Source organism: Papio anubis, chromosome 11, assembly GCF_008728515.1.
Source record: "Papio anubis isolate 15944 chromosome 11, Panubis1.0, whole genome shotgun sequence".
In the NCBI taxonomy this organism is placed as follows: Eukaryota; Metazoa; Chordata; class Mammalia; order Primates; family Cercopithecidae; genus Papio; species Papio anubis.
The window spans coordinates 29,552,894-29,579,999 of record NC_044986.1 but is presented as its reverse complement, the minus strand read 5'-3'; the positions used below and the strand labels follow the sequence as shown (position 1 = coordinate 29,579,999).

Sequence of the window (27,106 nt, the reverse complement as noted above, 5' to 3'; positions counted from 1 at the left end):
TCTTGAGGACACCGGCAGAAGCTGTCTGCTTTCAGGCAGTTGTTTGGAGCCACAAGCTGGCTAGGTACCAGGAAGCCCTCTCCCAGCAGCTCTGGGAACCAAAGGGTATGAAAGGCCCAGGCCGGGAGTAAATCCCAAATGCCCCATGCAGAGTCCCATCTGGAATTGCAGCTTCCGTGGGATTTCCCACTGCTCTGACGTGAGCTCGCAGGGGTGGGAGCAGCCAGGCAACTCGGGTGGCCCCATTGCCTCTGTCTGCCAAGAACTCACAATGACGAAATGTCCACCCGCGATCCCTTCCAGGAATCCAGACTGGGAAGGTCTGTTTCTCTGCCATTCCCTTATTCGAAGTGAAATCGCTTAGCAGACAACTGACCGATCTGCACCGTCCCATCCTCACACACCTGAATATGGAGCCTCCGCACAGTGAAGAAAGCAGACCACGTAAACAAACAGGTTGACAGATGCTCACAGAGTATGAAAACTAGACATAAAGTTCCTTACTCAGCTAGAAAGTTCTACAGACTTTTCTCCCGGAGGCCCAGGGGGGTAAACTCAAGGACATCCTGGGCTTTTGGCCGCTCCCCCACACCCCCCACCATGTCTTCCCTGATTTTCCACAATTCCCTTGCAGCTCTGCCCTCCTCTGGGTCACAACAACTTTTTCCTGAAGCAGGTCGTCACAGCACGCCTGCACCACTCTATATAGTTCATGCAGCCGGGCCTCAGAGCCTTCTGCTCCCCACGCTTCCTCCTTGGCCTTCACTGAAGCCAGAAATCACGTTTCTAGAGCAAGTGCCCCGGGTGGAGAGGGAGGCCCCTTTCAGCATGGGCAAAGGCTTGACCGAATCTCACCAAGCTCCCCCTTCACTGGATGAGGAACCAATAAAGGATGGAATAAAGGTTGGTCGAATCCCAGTACCGCGCCTTCCTAGTTGTGTTACCTTGAGTGAGTGACTTAGCCTCTCTGATTCTCAGTCCCCTCATCTATAAAGGGGAGAAACACAGTCTCTTTTGAGAGTATGAAATGAGGTCTATGGGCACCTGCCTGGCACCAAAGAGGCACTGGAGGAAAAGATCAAAGGTGGTTATTGTAAGTATACACAAGGATCTATAAGACCCTTTTATACTAAAATCTAAGTATTCTTGGACCCCCCAGCCTGATCATAGGGAGCTCTCAAGGACAAAAGATTGCCCCAGGAATATGCCTGGTAGACAGTGATCCAACAGCTTTTATTACACACACACACACCCCCCCCATCACACACATGCACACACACGCCGCACTAAACCCCCCACACAGACAGGTCCATACACGTGCAACATTCACCAACACACAAGTGCGCGCACACTCCACACTCACAGACATGTACACACGCCCCCCTTCTTTTCTCCCTTTGTTTTCTTAAAGATGTTCTCACCATCTAAAAACACACTAGTGTCTCCACAATTTGAAACTCCGTCACAAGAAGCTTTCATGTGCATAATGTCCAATGCTCTGCCAACTAGCCCGATTTTACAGAGGGAATTTTACTACAAACAAGCAGAGTGTCTTGCTCATGTATGTCACCTTGCACCTGGGCACAGGAGCCGGCAGCCCCTCTCCATTTCCTTAGACACTTATTGATGCTGCTCCTCCCAGTCTGACGAATGATGGAAGAAGATATCAGATTTCTATCATCCCTAAGTCTCTTGTTTGTTTGTTTCCTGAGGCAAGTCTACACAAGGCAGGTTCCCTTGTTTCCAAGGCCCGCCTGTCATGTTTGCACTGACTGAGTCCTTCCCTGGTGGGCCCCTAGAAGCTGTTGTACTTATCAAGTATTCTTCAGTCCTCTATTCTTTTACCTACTCTGAAAATGGCCCTCTTATTAGCAAGAATACCTCATCAAACAAGTTTCTTGTCTGACTCTTCTATAACGAGAAACCATAAACCTCCAGACAGGCAGCCTGGTGTGGGGACCTGGGAGTCCCAGACAGAGGTTTTCAGTCCTAGCTCCACTACTTGCTAGCAGGAGAAGTTTGCTATCCTAGTTGGGTTTCTAGTTGGGTTCCTCCTGAAGCCAACCCTAAGACAAGGCCTTGGACCCAGGCTGATAACTCCCATTCCCACCACTTGAGAGCAGGTTCCAGGGATGACGATTGGCCCCCTACCTTCCCCAAGTCTTTCTCAGGTGCACCTACCTGGGCAGAGCAAGCTTCCCGGGGCCATGGCCCAGGAGCGAGAGCTCAGACAGACGAGTGAGGTGGGGAGCTGTCAGTGTGCTGGATGCCACAGCTGGGGCACAGCAGGTGAACTCAGGTGAGCCCGGGGGACATGGGGGTACAGGCATCAGTAGTGCCCCCCATACTTCCAGGAGTCATGGACCCTCTCTGAGCCTGTCCTTGTCTATGAAACAGGCAGGAGACCTGTAGCACTTCCCAGCAGCATCCCTCAGAGAAGGTGTGGACGTGAGGAGCTCTGCAGACTAGGACACAGACAGTACCTGCAGAAGACACCGTCACCTGCCGCACCCACAGCCCTGCACAACTCAGGGCTGCTCTCAAGAGGAGAGTGAGGGAAAGAGCGGAGAGTGCAGGAAACAGTGGGAAAGGCCAGAGCCCACTAAGCCGCCTCTTGGGGCCCTCGCCAAGCCTCACAGCTGTTTGAATGGCCATCGTGAAGGAGACTGACTACCGGATGCTTCGTGGTGTCTCTGGTTCTGCAGCCAACTGACAAAGGAGGCATGGGCATGGTTAGCTGCGGAAACTGAGCCTCCAGGGTGAAGGACTCCTCACAGACACTCAGCTAGGAAATCCCCTGCTGGCCTGAATCTTTACACTCGCCCTTCCTCTAGAACACGCCACAGGCTCCAGCCAAGACACCACTGTCACAAACACCGTGCGGCCCTCTCAAGGGCTCTAAATATATACCTGTCAGGCCCCAGGGGCTCTGGGCTGATGGGAAGCAGACTCACCTGCGGTGTGGGTGCAAATCACGGCAGGAACATGGAGCACTGACTCTGCACCAGGCACCTTAGCAGGGCTTTCGCCATCACTGGCATTTAATCCTCCTAACGACCCTATGGGGAAGGTACTATTATCCTCATATTACAGAAGAGGAAATCCAAGCACTGAGAGGGTAAGGGACTCACTCAAGGCCACACAGCAATAAATGGCACAGCAGAAATTTGAACTCAGGCAGTCTGGTTTCAGAACCCCCACTCTGAACTACTTTGCTGCTTTCCTCTCTAAGGTTCAGACCATTCTCTTCACTTACGTGTCAGAAGGCAGCACCCCAAATGTTGGGAATGGAGCTACCATTGCCCACTCTCCTTGGACAAAGACTGACAAAGGCCAGGGAGGCAAAACAGCACGGGTAGCCACCACTCCTACAGGACCAGGCTCCTGGGGAGACCGTGTAACAGCTCAGTCCTAAGTGGAGGATCTTTACCAGGCATCGGTGTGCCAAGGACTTTTTTTTCTTTTTGAGAATAAAGATTTTTTCCATTTGGATGTTCTAATGGGGCTTCCCAGTACAATCTTTCCAAAATGGAGAGAAAAAGCAAGGAAAAACCAAAGATAGCAAGAGTTTCCCAGAGTACAGAGCCAGGGAGAGGCCAAAGTGAGCTGGCCCCAGCTGCCAGCCCACAGGGAGGGTGTCCAGAACATCAACATACATACAGATCTAGAAGAATGTCTTGGGGCATGCACATCAGCACAGATAAATGGTCAACCCCACGTGGGATCTGCTCACCAGCTCTGAAGGCAGCCCTCGGCCATGGACACAATCTTTTTTCCATTTCTTACATTACATCAGCAGAACCACTAACAAGTAGAATAGAAATCCCAACTCTCTTTTTTCATGCCTCCATCCTCTTTCATTACCAGCTCCACCACCACCCCTAAACCCTGAAGGAAGTTCTAATCACAAGTTCAACACGAGGCCAAGCAAATTAGCCTGGTAGTACAGACCCGAAAGTCAGGTCAGGAGAACAGCAACTGTGTCAGCTCTGGACATGCACATGTGAAGGACTCTTTCGGGGGGTGCTCTGCCTTCTCTGACAGGCAGGGCATATGCTATTCCAGTCCCCGAGTTCTTGCTCTGTGCCTGGCAGTATTCTGAGTGTTTTCTGTGTTTTACATTAATTAACCCATGCCATCCTCATCACCAGCCTTTTGCTTTTATTATCAACATTTTACAGATGAGGAAACAGAGGTGCAGAGCTGTAGCCCCTCCCCCACGGCCAACAGCCCCTCCCCCAAGGCCACACAGTCCCTCCCCCAAGGCCGCATAGCCCCTGAGTGGCAAGGCTGGGATTCCCGTCAGGCAGTCGGCCTCCCACTGGCTGCCTCCACAAAATCTTCACAACATCCTGTGATACAGATACTAATAGCTGCCCTTATAGAGAAGGAAATTGAGGCTCAGCATTAAACTGCCTCCCCAAAGTCACCAACTAAGCAGCAGAACCAGGGGGCAAATGGATGTCAGATTCTGGAGTCCGAGTTTGCAACCGCCATGCACACATGCCTCACTACAGGGCCGGAGGGGACAGTGCCAGTGGGCACCAGGCCTGGGAGAGGGCATGCCAGGGCACACCAGCTGGTCAGCAGGGCAGGCTCCGTAGGGCAAAGCTAAAGGGCCCCAACGCCCAGTGCCATCAAATCAAAAAGGGCAAGGCCAGGCAAGAGCCCGGGGCTGCTGACAGACTGGCAGAGGCAGAGATGATGGCGCCAGCAACAGCTGCTGTTTATTTTGGGGCCATAGAGAGAAAGGACTGGTTAGGACCCATCTCATTCCAACAATAAACTGAACAGGGCAGGGTGGGGAGGTTGCCCCGCTTTCAGCTAAAGTAACAGCCTGGCCACCTGTTGGGTTTCACTGAGTGGAATGGTCTAGGTGTCAAAAACATCTTGCCAGACACCCTAATCTAGCTTCCACCAATAAACACATCGCCACCCCGGCCCAGCCCCCTCCCCAGCCCCATGTGCTGCACTTGTAAATGGCCCAGGAAGGCAGCCACATACACCCAGCCCACCCCCTGCAGTGTCAGGTTCCAGAAACAAATGGTTTTTCCTGTCTGGGAGAAGAAAGAGAAACTGCTCATACTGGCCACCCGTGGCTTTTGTTCCCTCACTCTGACACTTGTTAACACCTAATGACAAGTGTCCTGCACATAAGGTCTAAGACAGCCACCCTGGGCTGCAGCAAGGCTGGCTGGCGGGATTCCCAGAGGGCCAGGAAGCAAGAGGTTTCACGAAGGACTCTGGAGTCCCACTGCCTGGCTCTGAACCCCGCTCTGCCCCTTCCTAGCTTGTGACCATTGGTAAATGCATCTCATGCGTCTCTCACTGCCTCTGTTCTCTCCGAGTAAAGGAAGGACCCTAATAGTGCTTTCTCTTAGTCTGTTGCAAGGATTAAATGAGTGGTGTGCTTAGTGGCAGGCACATCATTCATGCTGCTGTTGTTATGGTTGTTATTGTTATGTAGCCTTAGAGTTTCCTTCTCACTGTGAACAATGGAAGACAGTTTCCCTGGATGTTACACACAGCGTTTAGGCTCCCAGGTTAGCCTATGCTGTAGGTGAACTAGCGATATCTGGTTGTCAGGGATACAACTCTACTGTGAGGAGGAGAAAAATTTTGGTGGGCTGACTTGAGAATCTTAACACCATTTACGATATAACACTGATAGGAACATGTGTTTTGAGTTTCTAACAACCAACTTCAGCAACTGTAAGTTAGAAGCTTTGGTAAAAATAGGAGTGTGAGGTGGAGGCAGAAGGGGTTTTAGTAGAATGAAGCCTTTGTCCAGGGATTTATCACACTGATCCAGGACGTACCTGAATCTAGACCCTCTGCTAGCATGAAGAGGGGGCGTTAAAGATGAAAGGATGTGGTGGTCGCTGCTTTTGCAGGAATTCACGCCCCTCCCCCCACCTCCTGGCCCCCAGCTGGAGGACTGCTTTCAACACAGTGCCTTGCACACAGTAGGCACAAAACTAACGTTCAGCCAGTGAGGCTTCCTGGTGTGTACCGTGCCTTTGGGGCCCTGGAGTTCCTAACCATGGCACTGATGGAAACTGTGTTTCCCCAGGAGGTCTCTTTTAGGAGGTCAGGGTCCAACCCCAAGCAGTCCTTGAAGCCACCTCTCTGGCAGTGTTTTGGCCAGTTTCAGTCTCCAGTAGGTCATCATGAGTCCTCACTGCTGAGCAGAGCATGCTGTGTGGGGCAGGGAGGGATACAAGGCTCGACGTGACCCTTTTCCCTATCTGACCCCATGACCCGCTGTTCTCCCCTCTCTCTCTCCACTCAGGCCACACCAGCTACCTCGGGGCCTTGGCACCTGCTGTTCCCTCTCCCTCAACCACTTTCCCCACAGATGGCCACAGGGCTCACTTCCTCGCCTCCCTCAAGTCTTACTCAAAAGCCACCTCTACAGTGGGTCTGTCCCTGGCCACCCTCTATAAAATAGCACAGCGACTCCCGCCATCACCAACATGCCTGTCTCCCTCACCCGATTTTAGTTTTCCCTACGCCATTCATCCCCATCTCACAGACGATGTACTTGACCTATTTTGTTTATTTTATTGTATTCTTATTTTTAAATGATATATAATAGTTATACATATTTTGGGGGTACATGTGATATTTTGATACCTGTATACAAGGTGTAATAATCAAATCAGGGTCATTGGGATATTCACCACCTCAAACACTTATCTTTGATTTGTACTGGGAGCATTCCAGTTCTTCTAGTTATTGTGAAATATGCAAAAAATTATTGTTAACTACAATTTCCTTATTGTACTATCAAATACTAGAACATATTTTTTCTACCCAACTGTATTTCTGTATTCATTAATCAACACTTCTCTTTATCCCTCCCACCTGGCCTCTGGTAGCCGCCAGTCTACTCTTCCCTACCTCTGTGAGAGCTACTCTTTTTAGCTCTCACCTGTGAGTGAGGACAGCAATATTCGTCTTTCCATACCTGGCTTCTTTCACTTAACATAATGACCTCCGGTTCCATCCATGTTGCTGCAAATGACAGGGTGTCGTTGTTTATTGTTTCCTTTCCCACACCAGAATGTAAGCTCTAAACGACCAGGGATTTGCATCTGTCCTGCTGTGTTCCTGGCGCTTGACACATAGTAAACATTCAAATATTGACTGAATGAAACAATGAATGAATGAACATGAGTAAGTATCAGCTTGCCAAAGGCTGAACAATCCAAGGTCATTCTTGGTAAGTGTTCAATGAGATGTAAAACAATTAACATTATAAAAATTCATAGACGGAAATGTCATTGTAAGATGACAGGTCAGGGAAGTTTCCAGGAGATGACAGAAACGGAGCAAAAACAAGAAGGATGATAACGATGGTGATAGCAATAGTGCCATTTATGGAACGGTTATCATATGAGTAACAACCATATGGGCTAGGTAACAGTATTACTATACCCATTTTACTTAGGAAACTGAGGCCCACGGAGGTGAAGAGCCAGCAGCTGCTGATGCTCTGCCCCCATCCTCTTGCCCTCAACTTCCAACTGCTGGCACTCAAGTCCCTCTCTTAGTGCTTACTCTGGTTTCCAGAGCCTGGTTTTGCCTAAGCAAGCATGGGGCTGAAAATACCAGGAAATTAAACCCCTTCATGCTCCCTACCACACAATGCCATGCTATCCACCATCCCCAAGAGGAGGATGTAGAGACTCTGGCAGCTGAACTCTCTGAAGGGCCAGGCCTTCAAAAGTGGCCCTGGGCAAGAGTTCAAGGGGAATAAAAATTTGAACCTACAAACAGAGGCCAGCCCTTGGCACAGATCTGTTCCTATAGCAAGCTTGTTATCATATCCTAACATCTGCTCCAACCACATCATGCTTTCAGGGAGGGGCTCAGAGGGAGGGTCACATGGGCAGGTGACCTGGGGTTTAATCCAGCCCCTTGGAGTTTTATCTAGGACATATGTGACGAGCTCCCTAGCTTCCCATCCCCTAGAGAAGCTGTTAGACAAAGCCATCTGCAGCCATGGGCTTTGTTCTGAAGAGATCTGGGATGCAACTCTGGCTCCCACCCATGTTGTCAGTGACGGGGCAAAGATGCTGCACCTCCCTAAGCCTCAGTTTCCTCTCCTATAAAACACAGATGATGACCAGGGTTTGCTGTGGGGATTAAATAAGACAAGTGCCTGCATCTAAAATGGACTCCACCCATACATTCTCTAACCTGACATCCCCACTTCCCCTGCCTGGGAGCTGCCATGTTCAGAAATAACAAAAAACATCAGGCTGCTTGCTTCAAGTTGCCAATGAGTGATGACTAAAGTCAGTAATTAATCCCAGCTTGAGACCAAAGTGCAGACATTGTTCTATTATGGACCTTAACTCTGCAAGAGAAGCATCCGTTTGCCAGCCCACTGGGGCTCCGACCAGCAGAAATCCCTGGGCTGCCACCTCTGGGAATCTCACACTCATCAAGAAGTGATTCTATCCCTTCTGGGTGCCAGGCACTGTGCTGAGGGCTCAGCTCATCTGTTCCAGCCCACGAGGCAGAATTCAGGACAGAGTTTCACCCTCTCGGAGCTCCACTGCCAGCCCCATGCCAGGCCAGCCAGGCCTCCTTCTCTGTTGTTACAGAGAGAAATTCTCCCACACAGGCAAGTCCCTTAAAATAGCCTTTTGGGTCTGGGCCATCAGGAAACGGGATAACGCTGGGTCAGAATTGGGCCTACCATGAAAGAGTTTACAAAGCAGCCACTTCAAAGGACAGGGACAATCCCTTTACGCTCTGAACACTTAGATGGGCAAAAGCAACCAGGGCAAGTTCCCCACGAGGAGCACCTTCTCACAGAAGCCCTTGTAGCCCTGGGTGCCCTGAAAAGGGACCAAGTGTGTAAGACACAGTGATGGCGTAAAACCAGGCACAGACTGGGGAAGGGGAGGGAGGTCACATCTGCCTGGGTTTGTGCTTTCTTAACAATGCTACCTGCCCTCTCCAAACCTCAGGTTCCATATGAGTCAAATAGGGTTAAAAATACATATCTTAATGGCCGCACTGGGGCCAGAGGTTCTAAATCAAAGGCCAGGCAATGCCTGGCACAAAATGGGAATTCAATATGTGGTAGCTGTGTCAGAGGCATGTGAACCAGAGCAACTCCATCTTGAATAGGGGCTGGGTGAAACAAGGCTAAAACCTACTGGGCTGCATTCCCAGATATTTAGCCATTCTAAGTCACAGAACGAGATAGGAGGTCAGTAGAAGATACAGGTCATAAAGACCTTGCTGATAAAATAGTATGCAGTAGGCTGGGCGTGGTGGCTCATGCCTGTAATCCCGGAACTTTGGGATGCTGAGCAGGGCAGATCACCTGAGGTCAAGAGTTCGAGATCAGCCTGGCCAACATGGTGAAACCCTGTCTCCACCAAAACAAAATACAAAAAATACAAAAAATTAGCCGGGCACAGTGGTGAGCGCCTTATGGCTACTCGGGAGGCTGAGGCACAAGAATCACTTGAACCCAGGAGGCGGAGGTTGCAGTAAGCCAAGATTGCGCCACTGCACTCCAGCCTGGACAACAGAGCGAGACTTGGTCTCAAAAAAATAAAAAAATAAAAAAAGGAAAACAGCATGCAGTAAAGAAGACAGTTAAAACCCACCAAAACCAAGATGGCAACGAGAGTGATCTCTGGTCATCCTGACTACTACACTCTCACCAGCACCATGAGAGTTTACAAAGGCCATGGCAATGTCAGGAAGTTACCCTATATGGTCTCACAAGGGGAAGCATGAACAATCCACCCCTCGTTTAGCATATCATCAGGAAATAACCATAAAAATGGGCAACTAGCGACCCTGGGGCTGCTCTGTCTATGGAGTAGCCATTCTTTTATCCCTTTACTTTCTTAACAAACTTGCCTTCACTTTACTCTATGGACTTGCCCTGAATTCTTTCTTGCTCGAGATCCAAGAACCCTCTCTGGGGGTCTGGATCGGGACCCCTTTCCTGTAACAGCTCTATGATGACGGTGGTGCTACAATACGGGCCAAGGTCTCCTTTAGTGAGAGTACTCCTCAAAAAAGGAAAACAACGTGGGTTCTCTACAAGGGACCACACAGTGATGGGCAAAAGTGCAAACCAGCCCACATTCCATCAATCCCTACCCCACCTGGTACACCCTGCAAGTTCATTCTCAACATGGGGCATTGCTTCCACTCCTGACTCCCTGAAGTTGTGGTCAGATGTGATAAGAGTGATCAATTTCCAACAGGTCTGAAGTTCATGCTCCAGGGATCCCAGAAACAGGCTAAATGGTCCCACACGCCCCACCGCATAATTTATGCTGCACTGACACACACACACACAGTCTACTCTGACCCAGCCATGGGCCTCCACCCAGGCTTGGGGAGGGTGGCTTCCTCACCAGCCAAAGGGAAATGACAGCACAGGGACAGAGAAAGCAGCCCAATGGAGGGGCAGAAACCACAGCTGTTTCCCCTTTGCTAACTCAGCCACTTAGATATCACTTCCTCCGCTCAGGTAACAGCAGGGAGAGATGGGACTGGGAATAACTCTGTCTTTTCCTGTTCACAAAAAATGATTGGTTTGGAAACAAGGAAAACCAGAGGCCGTTTTCTAGAAGAGATCGTCACTAGGAGCCTAAGTATTCGTGAGTCAACTCTGTCTATGAGGCTTCTCAGGAGAGGTGGCTGGGCAGGTGAACCTTGTTCAAAAATGCCCTGGGGTCAGGAAAAACTTTTCGTATAGCATCCCTGCCCTAGATAATTAAGAACCCAGATTGGGGGATCAAGGGACCCCCTCACACGGCTATCATCTCTGGGCTCAGTGCTTTCCAAAGCAGCTTTTATACCCACCCTCCCCTCTGCAAGGCAAGCCTGAAAAGAAGCAGTTGCCCCATTTTCTAGATGGGCAAATGTAGTTCTAGAAGGGGGAGGTGACATGTGGAAGATCTCACGGCTTGAGGAGCCAACCAACCAGGCCTCAGGTGGAAGCGTGGAGCCCAGGCACCCTGGGTGTATAATGTGTCATTAAGGGGTCTCTGTGGGGACAGGGCAGGCTTTGGAGCCAGCAGACCTGGGTCAGTGCAGGCCTCTCCACATGCAGCTTATTAGCTGCGAGGCATCTGGCAGTTCATTGGAGCTCTCTGAGCCTTTGTGCTCTCACCTGCACAGTATGGATGCTGGTGGGAGCTACACGCTGCATGGGGCTGTTCTGAGAACATCCATATGAAACGCTTAGCACATAGAAAACATTTAGAAAGGTCAGCTGTTATTTTTATTATTACATTTTCCCTAAGAATAAGGCTTACTAGACTATCTGGGAGTGTGGTAGAGGTCAAATAAATGAAGAGGTAGTTTGAAGCATTGCATTTATTTATTTGTTTTTAGAGACAGGGTCTTGCTGTCACTGAGGCTGCAGTGCAGGGGCATAATCACAGCTCACTGCAGCCTCCAACTCCTGGGCTCAAGTGATCTTCCCATTTCAGCCTCCCTAGTAGCCAGGACTACAGGTGTGCATCACCATGCCTAGCTTTTTAGAATTTTTTTTTTTGAGACAGGGTCTCACTCTGTCACCTAGGCTGGAATGCAGTGGTGTGATCATGGTTCACTGCAGGCTCAACCTCCTGGGCTCCAGCCATCCTCCCATCTCAGCCTGCTGAGTAACTGGAACTACAGGCGCATGCCTCCACACCTGGCTTATTTTGGCTTACTTTGGCTTATTTTTAAAATTTTTGTAGAGATGGGGTCTTGATACATTGTCCAGGCTGGTCTGAGCTCCTGGCCTCAAGTGATCCTCCCCGCCTTGGCCTTTTGAAGCACTGGGATTACAGGCATAAGCCCCCATGCCCAGCTGAAGCACTGCATTTAAAACTAAAACAAGTTCAGGCCAGGTGCAGTGGCTCACACCTGTAATCCCAGCACTTTGGGAGGCTGAGGTGAGTGGATTACCTGAGGTCAGGAGTTCGAGACCAGCCTGGCCAACATGGCAAAAGCCCATCTCTACTAAGAATACAAAAATTAGCCAGGTGTGGTGGCGCATGCCTGTTATCCCAGCTACTTGGGAGACTGAGGCACAAGAATGGCTTGAACCCGGGAGGCGGAGGTTGCAGTGAACCAAGATGGCACCACTGCACTCCAGCCTGGGTGACAGAGTAAGACTCTGTCTAAAAAAAAAAAAAAGAAAAAACTAAAACAAGTTCAGAGAGATCCTGAAGTAGAAGGCAACATTAGCATGGATGGTTCAGAAGACATAGACATGCTGGGCTCCCCTCAGGCTGTGAGGTATTGGCCCCCAGACCCTACGACGATAGGCACGTTCTCTCTCTTGCCACTGGGGGAGTGTGGATGGAAATTACTCCACCTGAAACACAGCTGCATCAGGCCCTCCCATACAGGGCCCTATGCTAGTTAAGACCCAAAGCAGCTGACACCTCACTTCCTGCTGCTCCCTCTTCTCCTCCTCCTCCTCCTCAACCCTTCCTCCCCAAGAGCCCGGGTGCAATCAACTTTTTATGGGGAAGCCAGATCTCTAGCAGTGAGAGCTGTAAACAGGAGGGGAGGGACCCTGCTGGCCAACTAAAGAGTCCCCCAGGCAGAGCTAGAAAAAGGTTCCAGTCCTTACCTAGCTCTGTTCCAGACACAGTCGCAAAAACAGCCCTGGAGCCCACCAGGAGGACCTCAAAGTTACTATTTAGCTCCCTCTCCCTGCCAAGCCTTTGGGAGGGTTCCGAGGTGTCTTCAAAATAAACTGAATTCCCTCTGCTGCCATTGGAGGCTTCAGAGCTGGCCCTGAGCTTTCCTGTCATCCTTCTCTCCCTCATCCACCCTCGGTTTTGCCCAGCTTTTCCTTGCACATTCCACCTCCAGCACCTTTGCTTTTCCCTTTCTTGGAATGCCCTTTCCCAGTTTTTCCCATCTATATCCTACTCTTTCCCAGCCAAATCCTAATTGCACCTCAAGGCCCATCATGAAGCCTGCCTTCTCCAGTCAGTCTTCCCTGAAAACTCCAGTTCACAGAGCGCTCTCCCTCCTCTGAACAGCTTCAGGACTTAGTGATTGTGATAGCAAATACTTACGCTGCTCTTCATAAGGCACCAGGTACTGGTCTAAGCTCTTTACAATTACAAACTCATTTCATCTTCATCATAACCCTAAGAGCTAGGTCCTACTTTCCCCATATATTCTTTTTTTTTTTTTTTTTTTTTTTTTTTTTTTTTTTTTGAGACGGAGTCTCGCGCTGTGTCACCCAGGCTGGAGTGCAGTGGCGCGATCTCGGCTCACTGCAAGCTCCGCCTCCCAGGTTCACGCCATTCTCCTGCCTCAGCCTCCGAGTAGCTGGGACTACAGGCGCCCGCCACCTCGCCCGGCTAGTTTTTTGTATTTTTAGTAGAGACGGGGTTTCACCATGTTAGCCAGGATGGTCTCGATCTCCTGACCTCGTGATCCACCCGCCTCGGCCTCCCAAAGTGCTGGGATTACAGGCTTGAGCCACCGCGCCCGGCCTCTTTTTTTTTTTTTTTTAACTGATGAGGAAACTGAGGCTCAGAGGCATAAGTAACTTGCACTGGATCCCACGCAGTGAGTGGTGGGGCCAGGATATCCCAATGCTCAGTCAAGGGATACAGCACACAGGTGCTCTGGGATAACACAGCCTCCCAGGTGCACCCCTCATCCTCAGGTGGTGCAGCCTGGTCTCGCTGGTTATTTTCTCTCTCAGCAAGCCAGCTGTGCTGGGGAAGAAGTGGCACTCATAGATGAGGGTGTCAGAGACCAGGGTGAGAATCCCAGCCCTGCCTCAGAATTACTCTGAGTAGAATGACACGAACCCTCCGAGCTTTATTTCCCCACCTACAGAATGGGGATAAAAACACCTACCTAACCATGTGGGGTTGTTATGAGGTTCAAGTAAAATCGCCTCTAAAGGCATCTTCTGCATTGCCTGGCACATAGTAGGTGCTTGTATGCTAGTTCTCCCCCTTCTTATGGCATCTTGACAGCCTTGCTGGACTCTGACTAGCACCATGCACACAGCAGGGGCTCAGTCTCTGTGGGCTGACTGGTGACTTACCTGGGGGTTACCCAGAGGCATAAGAGGGATCCTCCTGTGACCCCCATCCCCTTCACAGCTAGGCTCCTGACCTTTCCATTCACCTGCCCGCCTGTGACTGGCTGCACTACAGGCAGCAGAAGCCCGGGCCAGGCAGGAAGCAGCATGTGGCTCTGGGAATCCGCCTCTGGAAGCCCTGATCACTCTATTGGGCGCTTCCATTATTTTTGGCAATTGTCATGGCAGAGAACACCTCTGGCCCTCATTCAGAACCTATTTCCAAAGCCAGAATCTCCACCTCATTTCCCACACACACCCCTTGTCCTTCCTGTCCCCTGGGTCCCTATCCTAATCCACTATCCCTTTCCTGGATTCTCAGAACTCGAGAGGAGTAAGTGGGACTACCATGTGTATAACTCTATTATTTGTTTCATTTTGTTTAATTAAGAGGTAAAAGAGAATACAGTTGCCTGTTAGACTTTTTCTGGCCAAGAAATAGTCTGGTCAGTGACTCAGGCTGAGGCAATTAGAAGGCAATTTACAGGGAACTGCTGTGCAAACCCAAAGTCAGAAGTCCTAACAACACTTCTGTAATTCATAGCCTCCACGGTCAGTTAACTCATGCTGGCCCCGGAATATCTCTTTGGAAAATGCAGCAGCTGGGACTTGTATTTCTGGGCTGGAATCGGTCTCCTCTGACATCAAATAGGTTTATTTTTCCCTTCTCTTCCCTTCCCCTCTGCCTGCCACCACACATGGTAATTTCTACCCTGGTTTACCCCCCAAAAGCACTCACTCAGCTCAACACAGGGTTGCGATAAATGGCTGGCTGTGCTCCCTGTTCCAACGGCCTTGAAGGATGTGGTCGGTTGTTCCATGAGCAGAGAGCCTTGTCAGACCTGTGAATCACCCCTCGATCACTTCCCTCCCCAGAGAAGAAACCGTTCCCATGCTTGTGCATGTGTAAGAGAAACAGAGAGACAGAGAATGCAGGCAAGAGTGCTAACCCGTGTGGGGTGCTGACCTTGGGGCTAGGATCCTATTTGACTTTGCCCTTACCCAGAGCAACCTATTTCCTTCTCTCCTAACCTCTGTTTCTTCCCAGCTCAGCAGAAAGCTACCACCAGATCCCAATGCTCAGCTCCAGGAACCCCTCCAGGTCTGAACAGCTGCTCTGTGTTTATCTGTTCCTCTTGGAGGCTGGGTGTTTTCCATGGGGCGTGTAACCCACTTCCCCATCAAACTATGAAAAGCTGGGCTGTTCTTCTTGCCTCAGTCTTTCCTTTTCTCTCAGATTCACTGATTGGGTCCTAAATCACCTGCAGTGCCTTGGTGATCAGGAACAGCAGATGGCAACTAGTATATGGTACATGTCCATGGTGGGGTCAGGCACTGGGTAGACACTTTACCCCAAATTATCTCAGGCCAACTTCCCAAAAGCCCTGTGAAGTTACAGATGAGGAAACTGAGGCTCAGAGTGACATCCCAAGGTTGCACAGCTAGGAAGTGCCAGAGGTAGGGTTCAAGCACTGATCTGCCCAATACCATACTCATTCCATAATGGAACTGGTCCTGAAAAAGACCGTTGCAGGCTGTGGCTGCACATTCTCATTCCTGTGGGGCTGGAGTCACAATTAAGGGCTGAGAAAAAAAAAAAGAAAGGCGGAGAAATGAAGGAGTTTGGGGCCAATTCCTAAGCACGTCGCTCCCAGGATCAAGAATAAAATCTGGGATGATCTAAACAGAGGAAGAATGTATTATTTCCACAGGGTCAACCCTTAATTTATCAGCCCAAGCATTACTGGGGACCAGACACCAGCCTGAAGTTGCTCTATTCCTCCTGCCTCACAGTAACCCGCCTGCGTTGCCCACCACGAACTCACCTGCAGGGCACATGGTAGATGTCTCCACAGTGAGGCAGTCCTAAATACAGCCCTGCACTGCTCTGTCACCACGGAACAGGGCTAAGCCTGGCCTTCCTGCCCGGATTCTAATTGAGGAGAAGGGCCCCACCTTATATCCACATCCTCCTCTGGAGCTAACCTGACCTGCATTGCCCCAGATCTGCCCTGTGCTAGCTGCGAGACCCTAAGCAAGTTGGTGAATTGCTCCAAGTCTCAGTTAATTCATCTGTAAAACGGAATCCAAAAACCTACCCCACATTAGGGTACATGCAGTGACCTGCAGGAATCACATGAAAACACGAGTGCTAAATATGTTTCACTATCGATGGTAACTGCTAAACTGGCTATTATTTGCATTCCCTAAAGAGTCCTGCAGAGGATCAGAACATTCATGATTGGTATTTGTCTGAAATAAACAATCAGGAAGTAAAACAACTGTGAAAGTGCAATACCTCCTAAATCCAAATAGATATAATTTCTTGTTTGTTTTAGATAAACGAGCTTTTCTCCACCACCATATGAATTGATATATACCTATACCTGCCTGTGAGCACAAAGAATCAAGTGGACCTGAATTCAAATCTTTACTGAAAAACTTTCAAATGAAGGAATGTGCATTCTGCATCCAGCATCATCAGGACCATTTTCAGGACAAGCGGTCAGAGGTCAGAGCCAGTTTACCTAGGGTCTCCCCAGGCAGAGCTCAGAAAGCCAGGAAAGGAGCCTAGCTTCATGCCAGAGAGCCTGACCTTAGTAGCAGCTGCCTGCCCTTCTCAACCCCACCCCAAACAGGGGCCTGGCAGAGAGGAAGGAAGCCAGGGCTGACAGTGCCATCCACATGATGGAGGCTACTTGTGTGCCTTCATGAACAGACTGAAAGCACGGGACCCTTGGTGTTCAGGCAGCTCCTGCGCCCCGTGGGGATGAGCAAACCCTCTGCAGAATGTCCTGAGAGAACCTTTGCAGTGTGTTCTCAGCACTCTGGAGCCAGCAGAGCTCCTCCTGCATGGGCCCCAGGCCTCTCATCGGCTAGCTCTAGCTGACTCGCACATCCCGTAAAACCTCTCTGCTCTGCAATTTACCAAACCACAGACTCAGAATTCACCATCAGCAGAGGAGAGGCTGGAAGAAGGCATGCTCCTCCAGTGTAGAGGGTTTCCAGAACACAAAGGCGATGGCTGCAGCATGATCTGCCAGCTGACCACACCAGAGAGCCTTACCCACAACACTTGAGCTTCTGGTGTGTGGTATCCACCGTGCAAGGGCCAGGAGAGAAAGAGGCTGCAGCCTCCCCCAACCCGCTCCTCCTGCCCCTGTCTGTCCCACCAGGCCCTTTCTATTACTTTCTTTCCCGCTTCCTATTATTGGAGATGCTTATGTTATGTATTAATATATATACAATGCCCCAAATGGGTAGAGACTTTTTGACCACCAGATATTTGTCCTCTTAACCAACCCTAACCAGACTTAGGGTACATGCAGTGAAAAAAACCCACACGACGGGCAAAAGGCCAGTTAGACCGAGGTGCTGTGAGTAGCTGTGTTGCAAGTTACTTTACCCAATCTGGCTCTCCATTTCCTCATCGGTAAAATGAAGGAGTTGAGCCAGATGAGTCTTCGGGTCTCTGCCCATTCCACAATTCCACAACATGTAACACTTTCTCCTCTCAGTGTTTTCCAGAACCCCAGTTCAGAACTCTGTATGGCCCCATCTGTTCAGTGACATCACTCCCTGCCCCAAACATAATGTCATCGATTCTTACTCGGGAAGCGGAGATGTCCCGGGAAACACTTTGTCTGTAAAAAGGAAGGAAATGATCATTTCGAGGGAACTGGACAGGACTTCTTTTGTGTTTTTCACATAGAACAAGTTATTGTCAATCTTAAAACCCAAAATCTTTCTTCCTTTTTGCCAGACCATTAATAGATGCTTTTCAAAAATACTTTCTTAGTCAGAATCTCACCAATAATAAGCTACCATTTAATAAGAGCTTACTGCGTGCCAGGAACTGGGCTAAGTGCTTTACATAGATGATCTCATTTAACTCTTCCGACAGCCCTAGGAAGTACATACTATTATTATCCTTACTTGAAATTGAGTAAACTGAGGCTGGGGGAGGTTTAAATAACTTGCCCAAGGTGGCACAGCTAGTTAGTGGCTGCGTGCCAGGGTTTGAGCAAGACCGTTTACCTTCAGAGCCCCAGCACATAACCTTGCCTTTCAATCCTGTCTGCAGGGGGCCCCAGTTCTAGTTTGTTACCAGTGTGTCCTGCATCTGCAACCTTAGGCACCATCGGTGGCAGCTGAAATGTGATGTTTCGTCTAAAATCCAGAGTTGGAAATGCACCTGCCTGGGTCTCAGAGCACAGAGTGCCATCTGTTGAATGCAGTGCCAAGCTCAACCGAGGACTACAAATGAGAACCCTTAAAACTTAGCCTGCAACATTTGAGAAAAATGAACCCTGGCATATACAAATGGACATCTGTCCACAGAGCAGGTTGACCACCTGGTGACCCAAGCCCTCCAAAAAGAGCTTTCTTGTAACAGCAGAGGAAGAAGCTTGCTGGACCAGATGACACAAAAGAAACAACTCTCTAAGGGTGTCAGGGATTGGCCTCAACAGGCACCCACCTCCCTGCCTGGTCAGGAACTTGCCTCCACATTTACCTCCTCCCCATCTGAGCCCAGCTGCATTTGCTCAGCTGTAAAGAAACTCAAAATTCAGAGCTACACTGGTGACAAAGGCAGAAAGAGTAGCCCGAGGCTGACATTGCCACAAACCCCAGTCCCTTTGCAACAGTGGAAGAAAAGGCACTTCAGAGATCTATGTGCAATTCAGGGCAGCAATCAGCTGCCTGTTTTAACTGTTAAGATTAATGCTGTTAAGATTAATGCTTTCAAACTGCTCCTCTAAATACCCAATTTGCAAATAACATGCAGTCCTCTGTGCTTGGGTCTCTTCTATCTCAAGTACAGGAGCACAGACGCTCAGAGGGGTCAAGGACACCGTGTTTACTTCCTAAGGTGTGAGGGATGGGAAGACAGGACCGGCTGAGATGAAAGGGGAACTGTCACATAGGCTCTGGAGCTGGCCCAGTCAACCTTAACCCCTTCTCATTAAGTTTGGAGGAGGAAGGGGGAGGGGCAGTCGGCGGTTCCTCGGAGACCACAGCAAACATTCGCCTCCTCGTGTCTGAGATGGAGCATCACTTAAGAGGAAATGAACCCGGTTAAGGGTCACGTCCAGAGGAGGGATAAAAGGAAAAGCCACAATTCTCCTCACACCGACGGACACAATGGCTTTAAGAGGGAAATCAAAGCTCAGCGCGGAGGGTGGAGGTTGGGCGGGGGGGCGGCGGCTTCCTTCTGCCCCCTGCCACAGGCCTAGGAAGGCAGAGACAGAGCTGGCGTGGGAGGCAGGGCGCGAGGCTTCCCTCTCCAGGGCGCGCTCTGAAAGCATCTCGGGCTGTGTGAGCGTGAGCGCCCAGGGCCCCTGGGGAGGGCCAAGGAGATGCGCTTTCCCGACGGGGCTGCTCCGCGAGGGGTTGACGAAAGCTCCCCCCAACCATCCATCAAACGCGGACAGATGACTTCACCGTTGTAACAGACAAGGGCAGCCACTTGCCAATTCCAATGCCAAAAAAAGAAACCGGGGAGGGGAAGGAGGAAGGACAGAAGAGGCTTCCCTGGAGATCACAGCCCTGCGAAGAAACTCCACGGCTGCGGGCTGCCCAGTGGGCGCTTAGCTCCGGGACCTCACAGCGGGGAGGGGCGAGGGGCCATCCGGGGCCCTCCGGGTACCTCGGGCCACCCCCCGCAGGGTCGGCGGGGGCTGTACTCACGTAGTGCTTGGAGGGGTTCCTCCGCTTCTCCACGTCCACCACGGTGGCATCCTGCACGCAGTAGGCGAGCATCGTCCCCCACAACGCGAGTGGCGCCCCCGGCGGCGTCACCTTCTCATCCCGGCCGGGCTCTGGCTCCTTCTCCAGCTGCCTGGGTCCCGGGTCCGCCCGCCACCCCGGACCGGCGCGCCGAACGCTGCCTGGACTCCCGGCGCCCACAGGTCCGGGCCTGGGAACGGGGGAGGGTCCCGGAGGGTGCGCGGGCTCCGTGCGCCCCGGGGGTCTCCCCGCCGGCCTGCCGCGCGCCCCTTCACTCCCGCGCGGCCGCCGCGCTCCGCTCGCCCGCTCGCTCTCTCCGCCGACCGGTGGGTCCGGCGGGAACTGGCGGAGCACAGGAGGGGCGGGGGTGTGTCCCGCCGGCGAGGGGACGGGGGGCGGGGGCCCCGGAGCCTGCTGTCAGCGCCCTGGGGAGGGGCCGGCGGCGCCCCTTCGCCGCTCTCCGGTTCGGGCTCCGGGGGGATCGGCGCTGGCGGAGGCTGTGGGCGCAGGAGGCGGAGGCAGGGCCTGGCAGGCAGGGAAGGGAAGGGAAGGGAGGGAGGGGAGCGAGGGGAAGCGCGCGGGGAGGGGCTCCGGGCCGGGGGAGGGGCTCGGGGCGACGGGGAGGGGGCTGCAGCCCGGCCCCAGTGGCAGGGGCGGGCCGACAAGCCCCCACCCGAGCGCAGCGCGCAGCCTGCGGCCTGGTGCGGCACAGGGCTAGTTCTCCGGGCACAAAAACTCAAGGTGGCCTCACGGGGAGAGGGAACGGGGAAAGTGAGCCCAGCGCGCCCCCATCCTGGCTTTCGGCCTGGGAGCGGATTTGTGCCTTTTTGTCCCCACTTTTATGTCCCCCTACCACTTCCACCCCCAGATCTCTTTAATGAGAAGTAGTTTATTACCCGGCTGTTACTGCCCAGGCCCCCGAGGAGGAGATGGGAATGGGGAAAGGGCCAGCTTTAAATCCTTCAAGCCAAAGCCTCTTTGGACGAACCACCTGACCCTCTGAAGGTCATAAAGGGTGAATTCTCCCCGGAAATGTGATCGATTCGTTGCCTGGGTCATCCATCGATCTGGGCTTGTGTACCTACCCTGTGACATCATTTACCAATGACAAAGTTACAGACTCTGCATAACACTACTGCCTTAAGCCCAGGGCTCCCCTGGGGACCCTCCCCAGGCTAGCGACAGGGAAAGAAGCATACAATGGTGGGAAAACCCACCCGGTTGGAGGCCAGCTCACCATGAGCCCCAGGCTCTGGCATTCTCACCCCTCCCTATAGTCTGGAAAACCCACTTTCCAAGCCACTTGTCCGTGGTCCTTGGACTTGGAGCACAGTTACTACTTAATTCAATGTAGCTTCCCCTCTTCTGGTTCAATATTTTTTTCCCATTCTGCTTTCAAACATTTAAAGGGGTAGTGTTTTCACAACTACTCCAGTTGTTTCACAATCACAATAAAGCTTTGTGACTGTGGACCAATGTGAAACATCTGAAAGGAGGACAAATAATTTTATGACCTAATTGCATTAATACTTTCTTCTGTGCGTCCTCTAGACTGTCAGAATCCAAGCACAGATCTAAGGCTTTATTAATTCACACATTGGCTCCGTACAGAGTAACCCAGTATTCCTCCAACCTTCCTGGGGAAGGGTGCCAGGACACCAAACGATGGCACAAGACAAAGAAAAATAAAAAATAAAAAAAGATGGATGAGCCTAGGGTGCTCAGACTGTGAGAGATCTTGGCACCAGGCCAGAGTTTCTTGGTCAGAGAAGATGATGGAAAACTTTTGTGAATGTTGGAGCAGGAGTCCTGGGGAAGGTGCACCTGGTAATGTTGCTCAGTTGATGGGAAAATGGGAGCACAGGGCATTACCTCCATGAGCAAGGCTTATTCCCTGAAAGGATGAGAGGTACACCTGGAACGAGTCCTCTGCATTGAGCTCCAGAACCTGGGAGGGTGCTGGCCAGCTCCAGGTCCTCTCTGATGATGGATCAAGACAGCCTGTGAGTTTGTGATATAAAGATTCATCATGGCTCTTGGGTAACTCATCTTCTGTGGATGGCAAGGTCTTCTGGAAGTGCTAATATAGCCTGAAAAGCCATCAGTGAGGGGAGCTGGTGTTTAGCTGTTGTAGGGGGAAGAAGAGGAGGGGGTTTAGCTTGCCTTGGGTCCCCTTGTGAATCAAAGCAGTCAGCTCACCTAAAATAGCTCTAGTGGTTTCCTTATCACCCTACTTTTGGACCCAGATCCACAATGAACACGAGAAATTTGTAGGAGAGAGGGCCCAATGCTTCCCCTCATCCTAGCGGCCTACAAGGTGGTAGCCTTACTCCTGCCTAAAAAACTCCCTGCAACTTGATGTCTTATAAATTCAGGCCTTTAAGCCTGACTTGAGCATACTCCCAACTTTCCCCTTTGTTCCGTAATTACCTCAATTGGAGGGAGCAACTGAGTGCTCCCCACTCAACCCATGGTGCCAAGATCTGGGCAGAAGTTATTTCTTCCTGTGGGAGAAAAATGTCTTCTCTGTACTGGGGCTGTATGTCCAAGGGGATTTAAGCATGAAATGGTGCAGGCTATCTCTTCTGTGGGTACATTTCAACCTCATGCAGATTTGTTTCCCACAGTGCCTTGGGAATTCCTTTCTGTTCAATACACATTTATTGAATGCCTCACATGTGCCTCACAATGCCCCAAAAATGACAGAGACTGGGGGAAGTTTCCTTGGAAACAGGGACTGTTCATCATTCATTAAATACCCCAACTATGCATGGCACACAGTAGGTATATAGGATGGCCCAAGTTGAAAACATCTGCTCAAAGAGCTAGTGCTAGAGGAGATTAGAGAAACCCCTATTTTGTCACCTCCACCCATGAACTGGGGATGACTCCAACCCAAGGACATTGTGTGAGTTAAAAATGACAAAATAGAATTGCAAAAAAACTTTTAAGTTTAGGATAAGTAAGGGAAAGAGAAGGCAAAACAAAGATGCAAACTGATACCTGAAAATCTGATTGTTCGAAAACAGGTCATTGTAGACTGCTTAGAATCAAAGAACTTTCCAACTAGAAGGGACAAGAGAGGTTATTTATTTCTCTTATTTTACAGAGGAACAAACCAAGGCCAAGAAAAACTAAGCAAGTTGCTTGATGCCACATAGTCAGTTAGTCCCAAACCAGCTGTCTTTCCCCTCCACATTTATGTGCCTATACTAGGGCAAGAAGAGCTCGTTTAAAGAGCACACTTAGCACACCTGCAGGTCTAGAATGTTGCACTCACTCAAACCCTGGAGTCCTTGGTTCCAGTTCTCCATTCACACAAGCACACGAACTCGTGATGCCTGGACTTCCCAGTAAAGAGGACTGTACACTCCTCTAGAGCAGAGGCCGTGTGTGTCTCCATGGTCCTCTGTGTATGTGCAGATTCCATCAGCTCCCCTAAAACAGAACCCACCCTACCTCCTCTCCCATGTAGGGCCTTTGTGACCACCCCAACATACAGGAAAGTACTGGAAACCACAGCGTGCTATATGAAAGCACAGTTTAACCTCTTCCTCTTCAGAAATTGAATGACAATTCCTAATCACACATTTGTTTACTAATCATACATCACCCTACGACAGCTCAGCCTTCACTGTATTGACCCTTATTTATATCTTTTATTGTTATTTAACTTTCCTGTGTTTTGGGTTCTGCCTTCTAAACCAGCAAGAAGCCTTTGAAGGCCTTGAGGACAATGAACTTAGACTTGGACACCACCCTTTCCCTCCCCACCCCCATCATCCAGCACCTCTGCCGCCTGCCACCTGCCACACACACCTGCCCACCCAGCGCAGGGCTTTACACATGCCAGGCCCTCAATAAATGGTTGTCTTTTTAAATTACTGGGATCTCAGCAGATATTTGTAGATACTGCTGGGACTAAGCAATGCCTAAGAAGAATTGGAGGATAGAGTCTCAGAGCAGGAATTACCCAACCTGGGTTCTGGTCCTGACCCAACCATAAACCAGCCTGTGACCTTGAAGTTCTTTCCCATGTCCAGGTCTCTGGTGCTCTTTCTGGCCCTTTCCATGCTGTACAATGGTGGATAACTTACATAAACAGGTCTAGCCAGACTCTTCCCCAGAGTTGTGTAAATTTGAGTGAAATTTGGGGCCCTCTTCTGGCCAAAGTGGTTTTAGCACTTTTACCTCCTGCCGCAGGGATAGGCAGGAGGGCCTGGGATGAATAACCTGCCATTCTACAGACGCTAAGCAGTCCAGCGCTCATGCTTCTCTCTCTGTTTCTTCTCACCCTCTTCCTCCTTTTTCTTTTCCCCCACTCCTTTTCTCTCTCACATCAGCCCTGATATATTTATTGACTTATGTTTGGGGAGTGTCTTGAGGATGGTCCCTCCTGAATGTGGAGCAGACAGCAAGGCCAACTGCCCAGGGAAGTAAATTGCTTGTCAGGTTTCTCCTCTCCTTGCTGGGGAGCAGGACCAGGATATGGCCCCAGTACTGCCCCACCACCCAGCCCCACTGTTCACGAATTCTAGCCATAGTAACAGGCCCCTCCTGTTACCACACCACCAGATGGTGGAAGCCGCCTCCGTCTGACACCCAGCACAGTAAGTTCATCAGTGAAATCTCAACATGCTTCTTTACACGGTCCCTTGAGAGTCTCACTCTCCTGTCTTAGCCTGGATTCCGGTGAGGGTCCGTGTACAGCAGAAGGTTTTGATAGAACCACTTGGCATTCCAGCCTTAGCAAGTGACCATGCCCCTGGAATACCAGAGGGAAATCCGGGAACTTGCACAGCCAAAGAGGCCAAGGACATAATTAGATTCACAGAGGAAAACAATATTATTCCATAACTCCAGGCTGCATCCCTAACCCTGACCAGACATCTGGCCCCCAAACTAGTGCATTGTGTTTTAAGACCTTCAGGAATGAGTGTGGATGGTTTCATACTGTCTATCTCAATCATTGAACATACCTTGAAGTGTATTCCTGGCTGGGAGGGGGTTGCCAGCATCATCTAGGTATAAGAGATCAGCCTGTATGGTTCCGTTTTAGTGATAAACCACCACAGACTTTCTTTTTCAAAATCCCCTGGATTTTCCAGAATCCAGCAAACCCTGAGTTGGCCTCTGGAAGACAAAAAGAACAGAAAAGAAAAATACCACGGGGAATTCAAAGGCAGTTTCTTTAAAAATAGCCTGAAGCCACAAATAACCAAAAATATGAGTCTGGTTTTGGTTTTATCCCCTTTTTTTTTTTTTTTTTTTTTTTTCAGTTCTCTTCAGAAATGGCATAGAAATTACTGTTCTTTGTCCTGTTTGAACCTACATGTCTCTTTCAGGTGAAAGATTTAAGACTCTCATAGTCAAGTCCAGCTTCAGTTCAAGCCCTGTCCTATCTAAAGCAGAAGATATCCCCCTAGTTTGTTCTTTTCTTACCCAATGGGTGAGAGACAGAAAGCCTTAGCAGGCTGGGTTTTGCCTACGTGGGTGAATCTGGCTGGGATTTGGATGGTCATTAACAAGGTATTGCCCTAGGCAGATTGCTGTGATCTTACCTCCTAACATACGAACAGTGTATGTCTTAGTTAAGACTCGTTGGTTTACAAATACTAAAAATTGAGCTAAGCTAGCTTGAAAGGGGGGAGGGGGGCTTATTTCCAATATACAGTAATGTCTCATGGAATCACACACATCCTGACTTCTTGAAGTAGTAGAACCAGGAAGTATCAAATCTTTAAGAACATGAGCAATAATAATTTTCTTCATCTCTTATCTCTGCTTAGCACTGTGTGTCTGATTTACTTTTTTGACTGCAGACTTTTACTCATTTCTTCACTCATGTAGCAGGAACCTCCCACAACACGTAAGGGTCTACCAGTCTCTCAGTTCCAGACACACCTAAAGACTTGCTGGCTGCCTTTGGAGTCCAGTTCCTAGTCTGTTGGGAAAAAAGAATCTGGCCCAGCTTGGGTCATGCGTCCACCCTGATCCAGTCAATTTCCATGGGCTGGAGTCCTGTGAATTTGATCATAAACCAACACCTTTGTTTAGTGAATTAATTCTAAGAATGAGGGCCACATTGGGGCCCCTTCAAGTTACTATTCTTTAAATATTTATTCAGCATTAATTTAATGAAGCCTGGGAGAAATAAGTGTTCTATTAAGTGTGTGCCTCTTCATGTACACTTAAAGTAAGGCATTTATTTATTTGTTTTTGAAAGCTAAAACAGTTTTATTGGATAGTCTAAAGTGGATTATGTATTGCTACCAATACATAATGTCAAGACCAGTTCTTATACAACAATAGTGATCTTTGTAGATACTTGTGTACTCAAGAAATAATAGTAGTTCTAAATTTGTGCTCAGATGTGAATAGTAGCACACTTGTAAGTTGACTTAAAATTCTGAAATGATGCTTCATCAGACAGGTTCCTATATCAAAGACAAGAGTCATGAGCCTAGAAGGGAATAAATAAGGGACAATGACGCAAAGATTAGCAGTACTGTTGAGTCATTACCATCCTCCAGGCTGACCAGTCCAAGGAGAATTGGAACCATGAAGGAGAGATTATATGGAGGAGCTATAGTTTTGGGGGATGCAAAGACTTAGGATGGGGTGGGTGGGTGTAGTTAGCATCCAAGAATGAGTTTCTCCTTAAATTTCAATGTAAAATAAGGCACTTATTCATGGACTGAAAGCAATGTTTTCTGAATCGTTTTTTACTTCATGGTTTTTCACACCTGGATAACGTTACTCACATGCTTACCATGGATAGATGTAACTTACATGAATATAGCTTCAAAGTCTTTTAAAAGATATCTTAAGGGGTTTTGTTTATTTGTTTTTACTTTCACGGAGGTGAGATATTTCCTGCATTTTTGGAGTTATTGCTTTTTATTTTTTATTTGTATTTTTTGCAGGGGAGAGGAATCAGTTTTCTGAATAGTTAACTTCTTGGGAGGCATATTAATAGGTCTGAACTTACTTAAAACAAATCATTCCTTCCAAGTAAGCAGCACTAGCCCATGCATTTTTGCACATGGGCCTTGCAGCTGAGGTGATTGCTGCTGATTTAAAGGGCTATTTGGGGCAGGGGTCAGAGCTGATGGTCCAGGTCAGTCTATAAGTACAAAGTATCCTGCACATGCACACTGCAAGAATATTCCCTAGAGCCAGGCACAGTCACACACACCTGGACTCCCAGCTACTCCAAAGGCTGAGGCACGAGGATTGCTTGAGCCCAGGAAGTTGAAGCTGTAGTGCGCTATC

At 49.7% G+C, this 27,106-nt stretch overlaps 2 protein-coding genes across 7 annotated transcripts in view; both read right to left on the bottom strand.

The window, feature by feature from the left end:
- The window catches only part of SH3PXD2A (SH3 and PX domains 2A), a 255,824-nt gene extending 235,737 nt beyond the window's left edge, over positions 1 to 20,087 (bottom strand). For 3 of the 6 annotated variants that reach the window (XM_017944296.3, XM_003904217.4, XM_017944298.3), the window contains exon 1: positions 19,793 to 20,087. In XM_017944296.3, the coding sequence (XP_017799785.1) occupies positions 19,793 to 19,864 (72 nt within the window). In that variant the 5' untranslated portion in view covers positions 19,865 to 20,087. Of the gene's footprint in view, positions 1 to 17,711; positions 17,746 to 19,792 lie in introns of all 6 variants that reach the window. The other 3 variants (XM_017944295.3, XM_017944299.3, XM_017944297.3) reach the window with 2 other exon arrangements.
- A 1,261-nt stretch (positions 20,088 to 21,348) lies between these two features.
- STN1 (STN1 subunit of CST complex) overlaps positions 21,349 to 27,106 on the bottom strand; it is a 94,458-nt gene continuing 88,700 nt past the window's right edge. The window contains exons 9-11 of the transcript XR_002524424.1: positions 24,811 to 24,964; positions 22,835 to 22,897; positions 21,349 to 21,956 (exon numbers count right to left, since the gene is read on the bottom strand). The gene's annotated coding sequence lies outside the window, so the exon portion shown is untranslated. The remainder of the gene's footprint in view (positions 21,957 to 22,834; positions 22,898 to 24,810; positions 24,965 to 27,106) is intronic.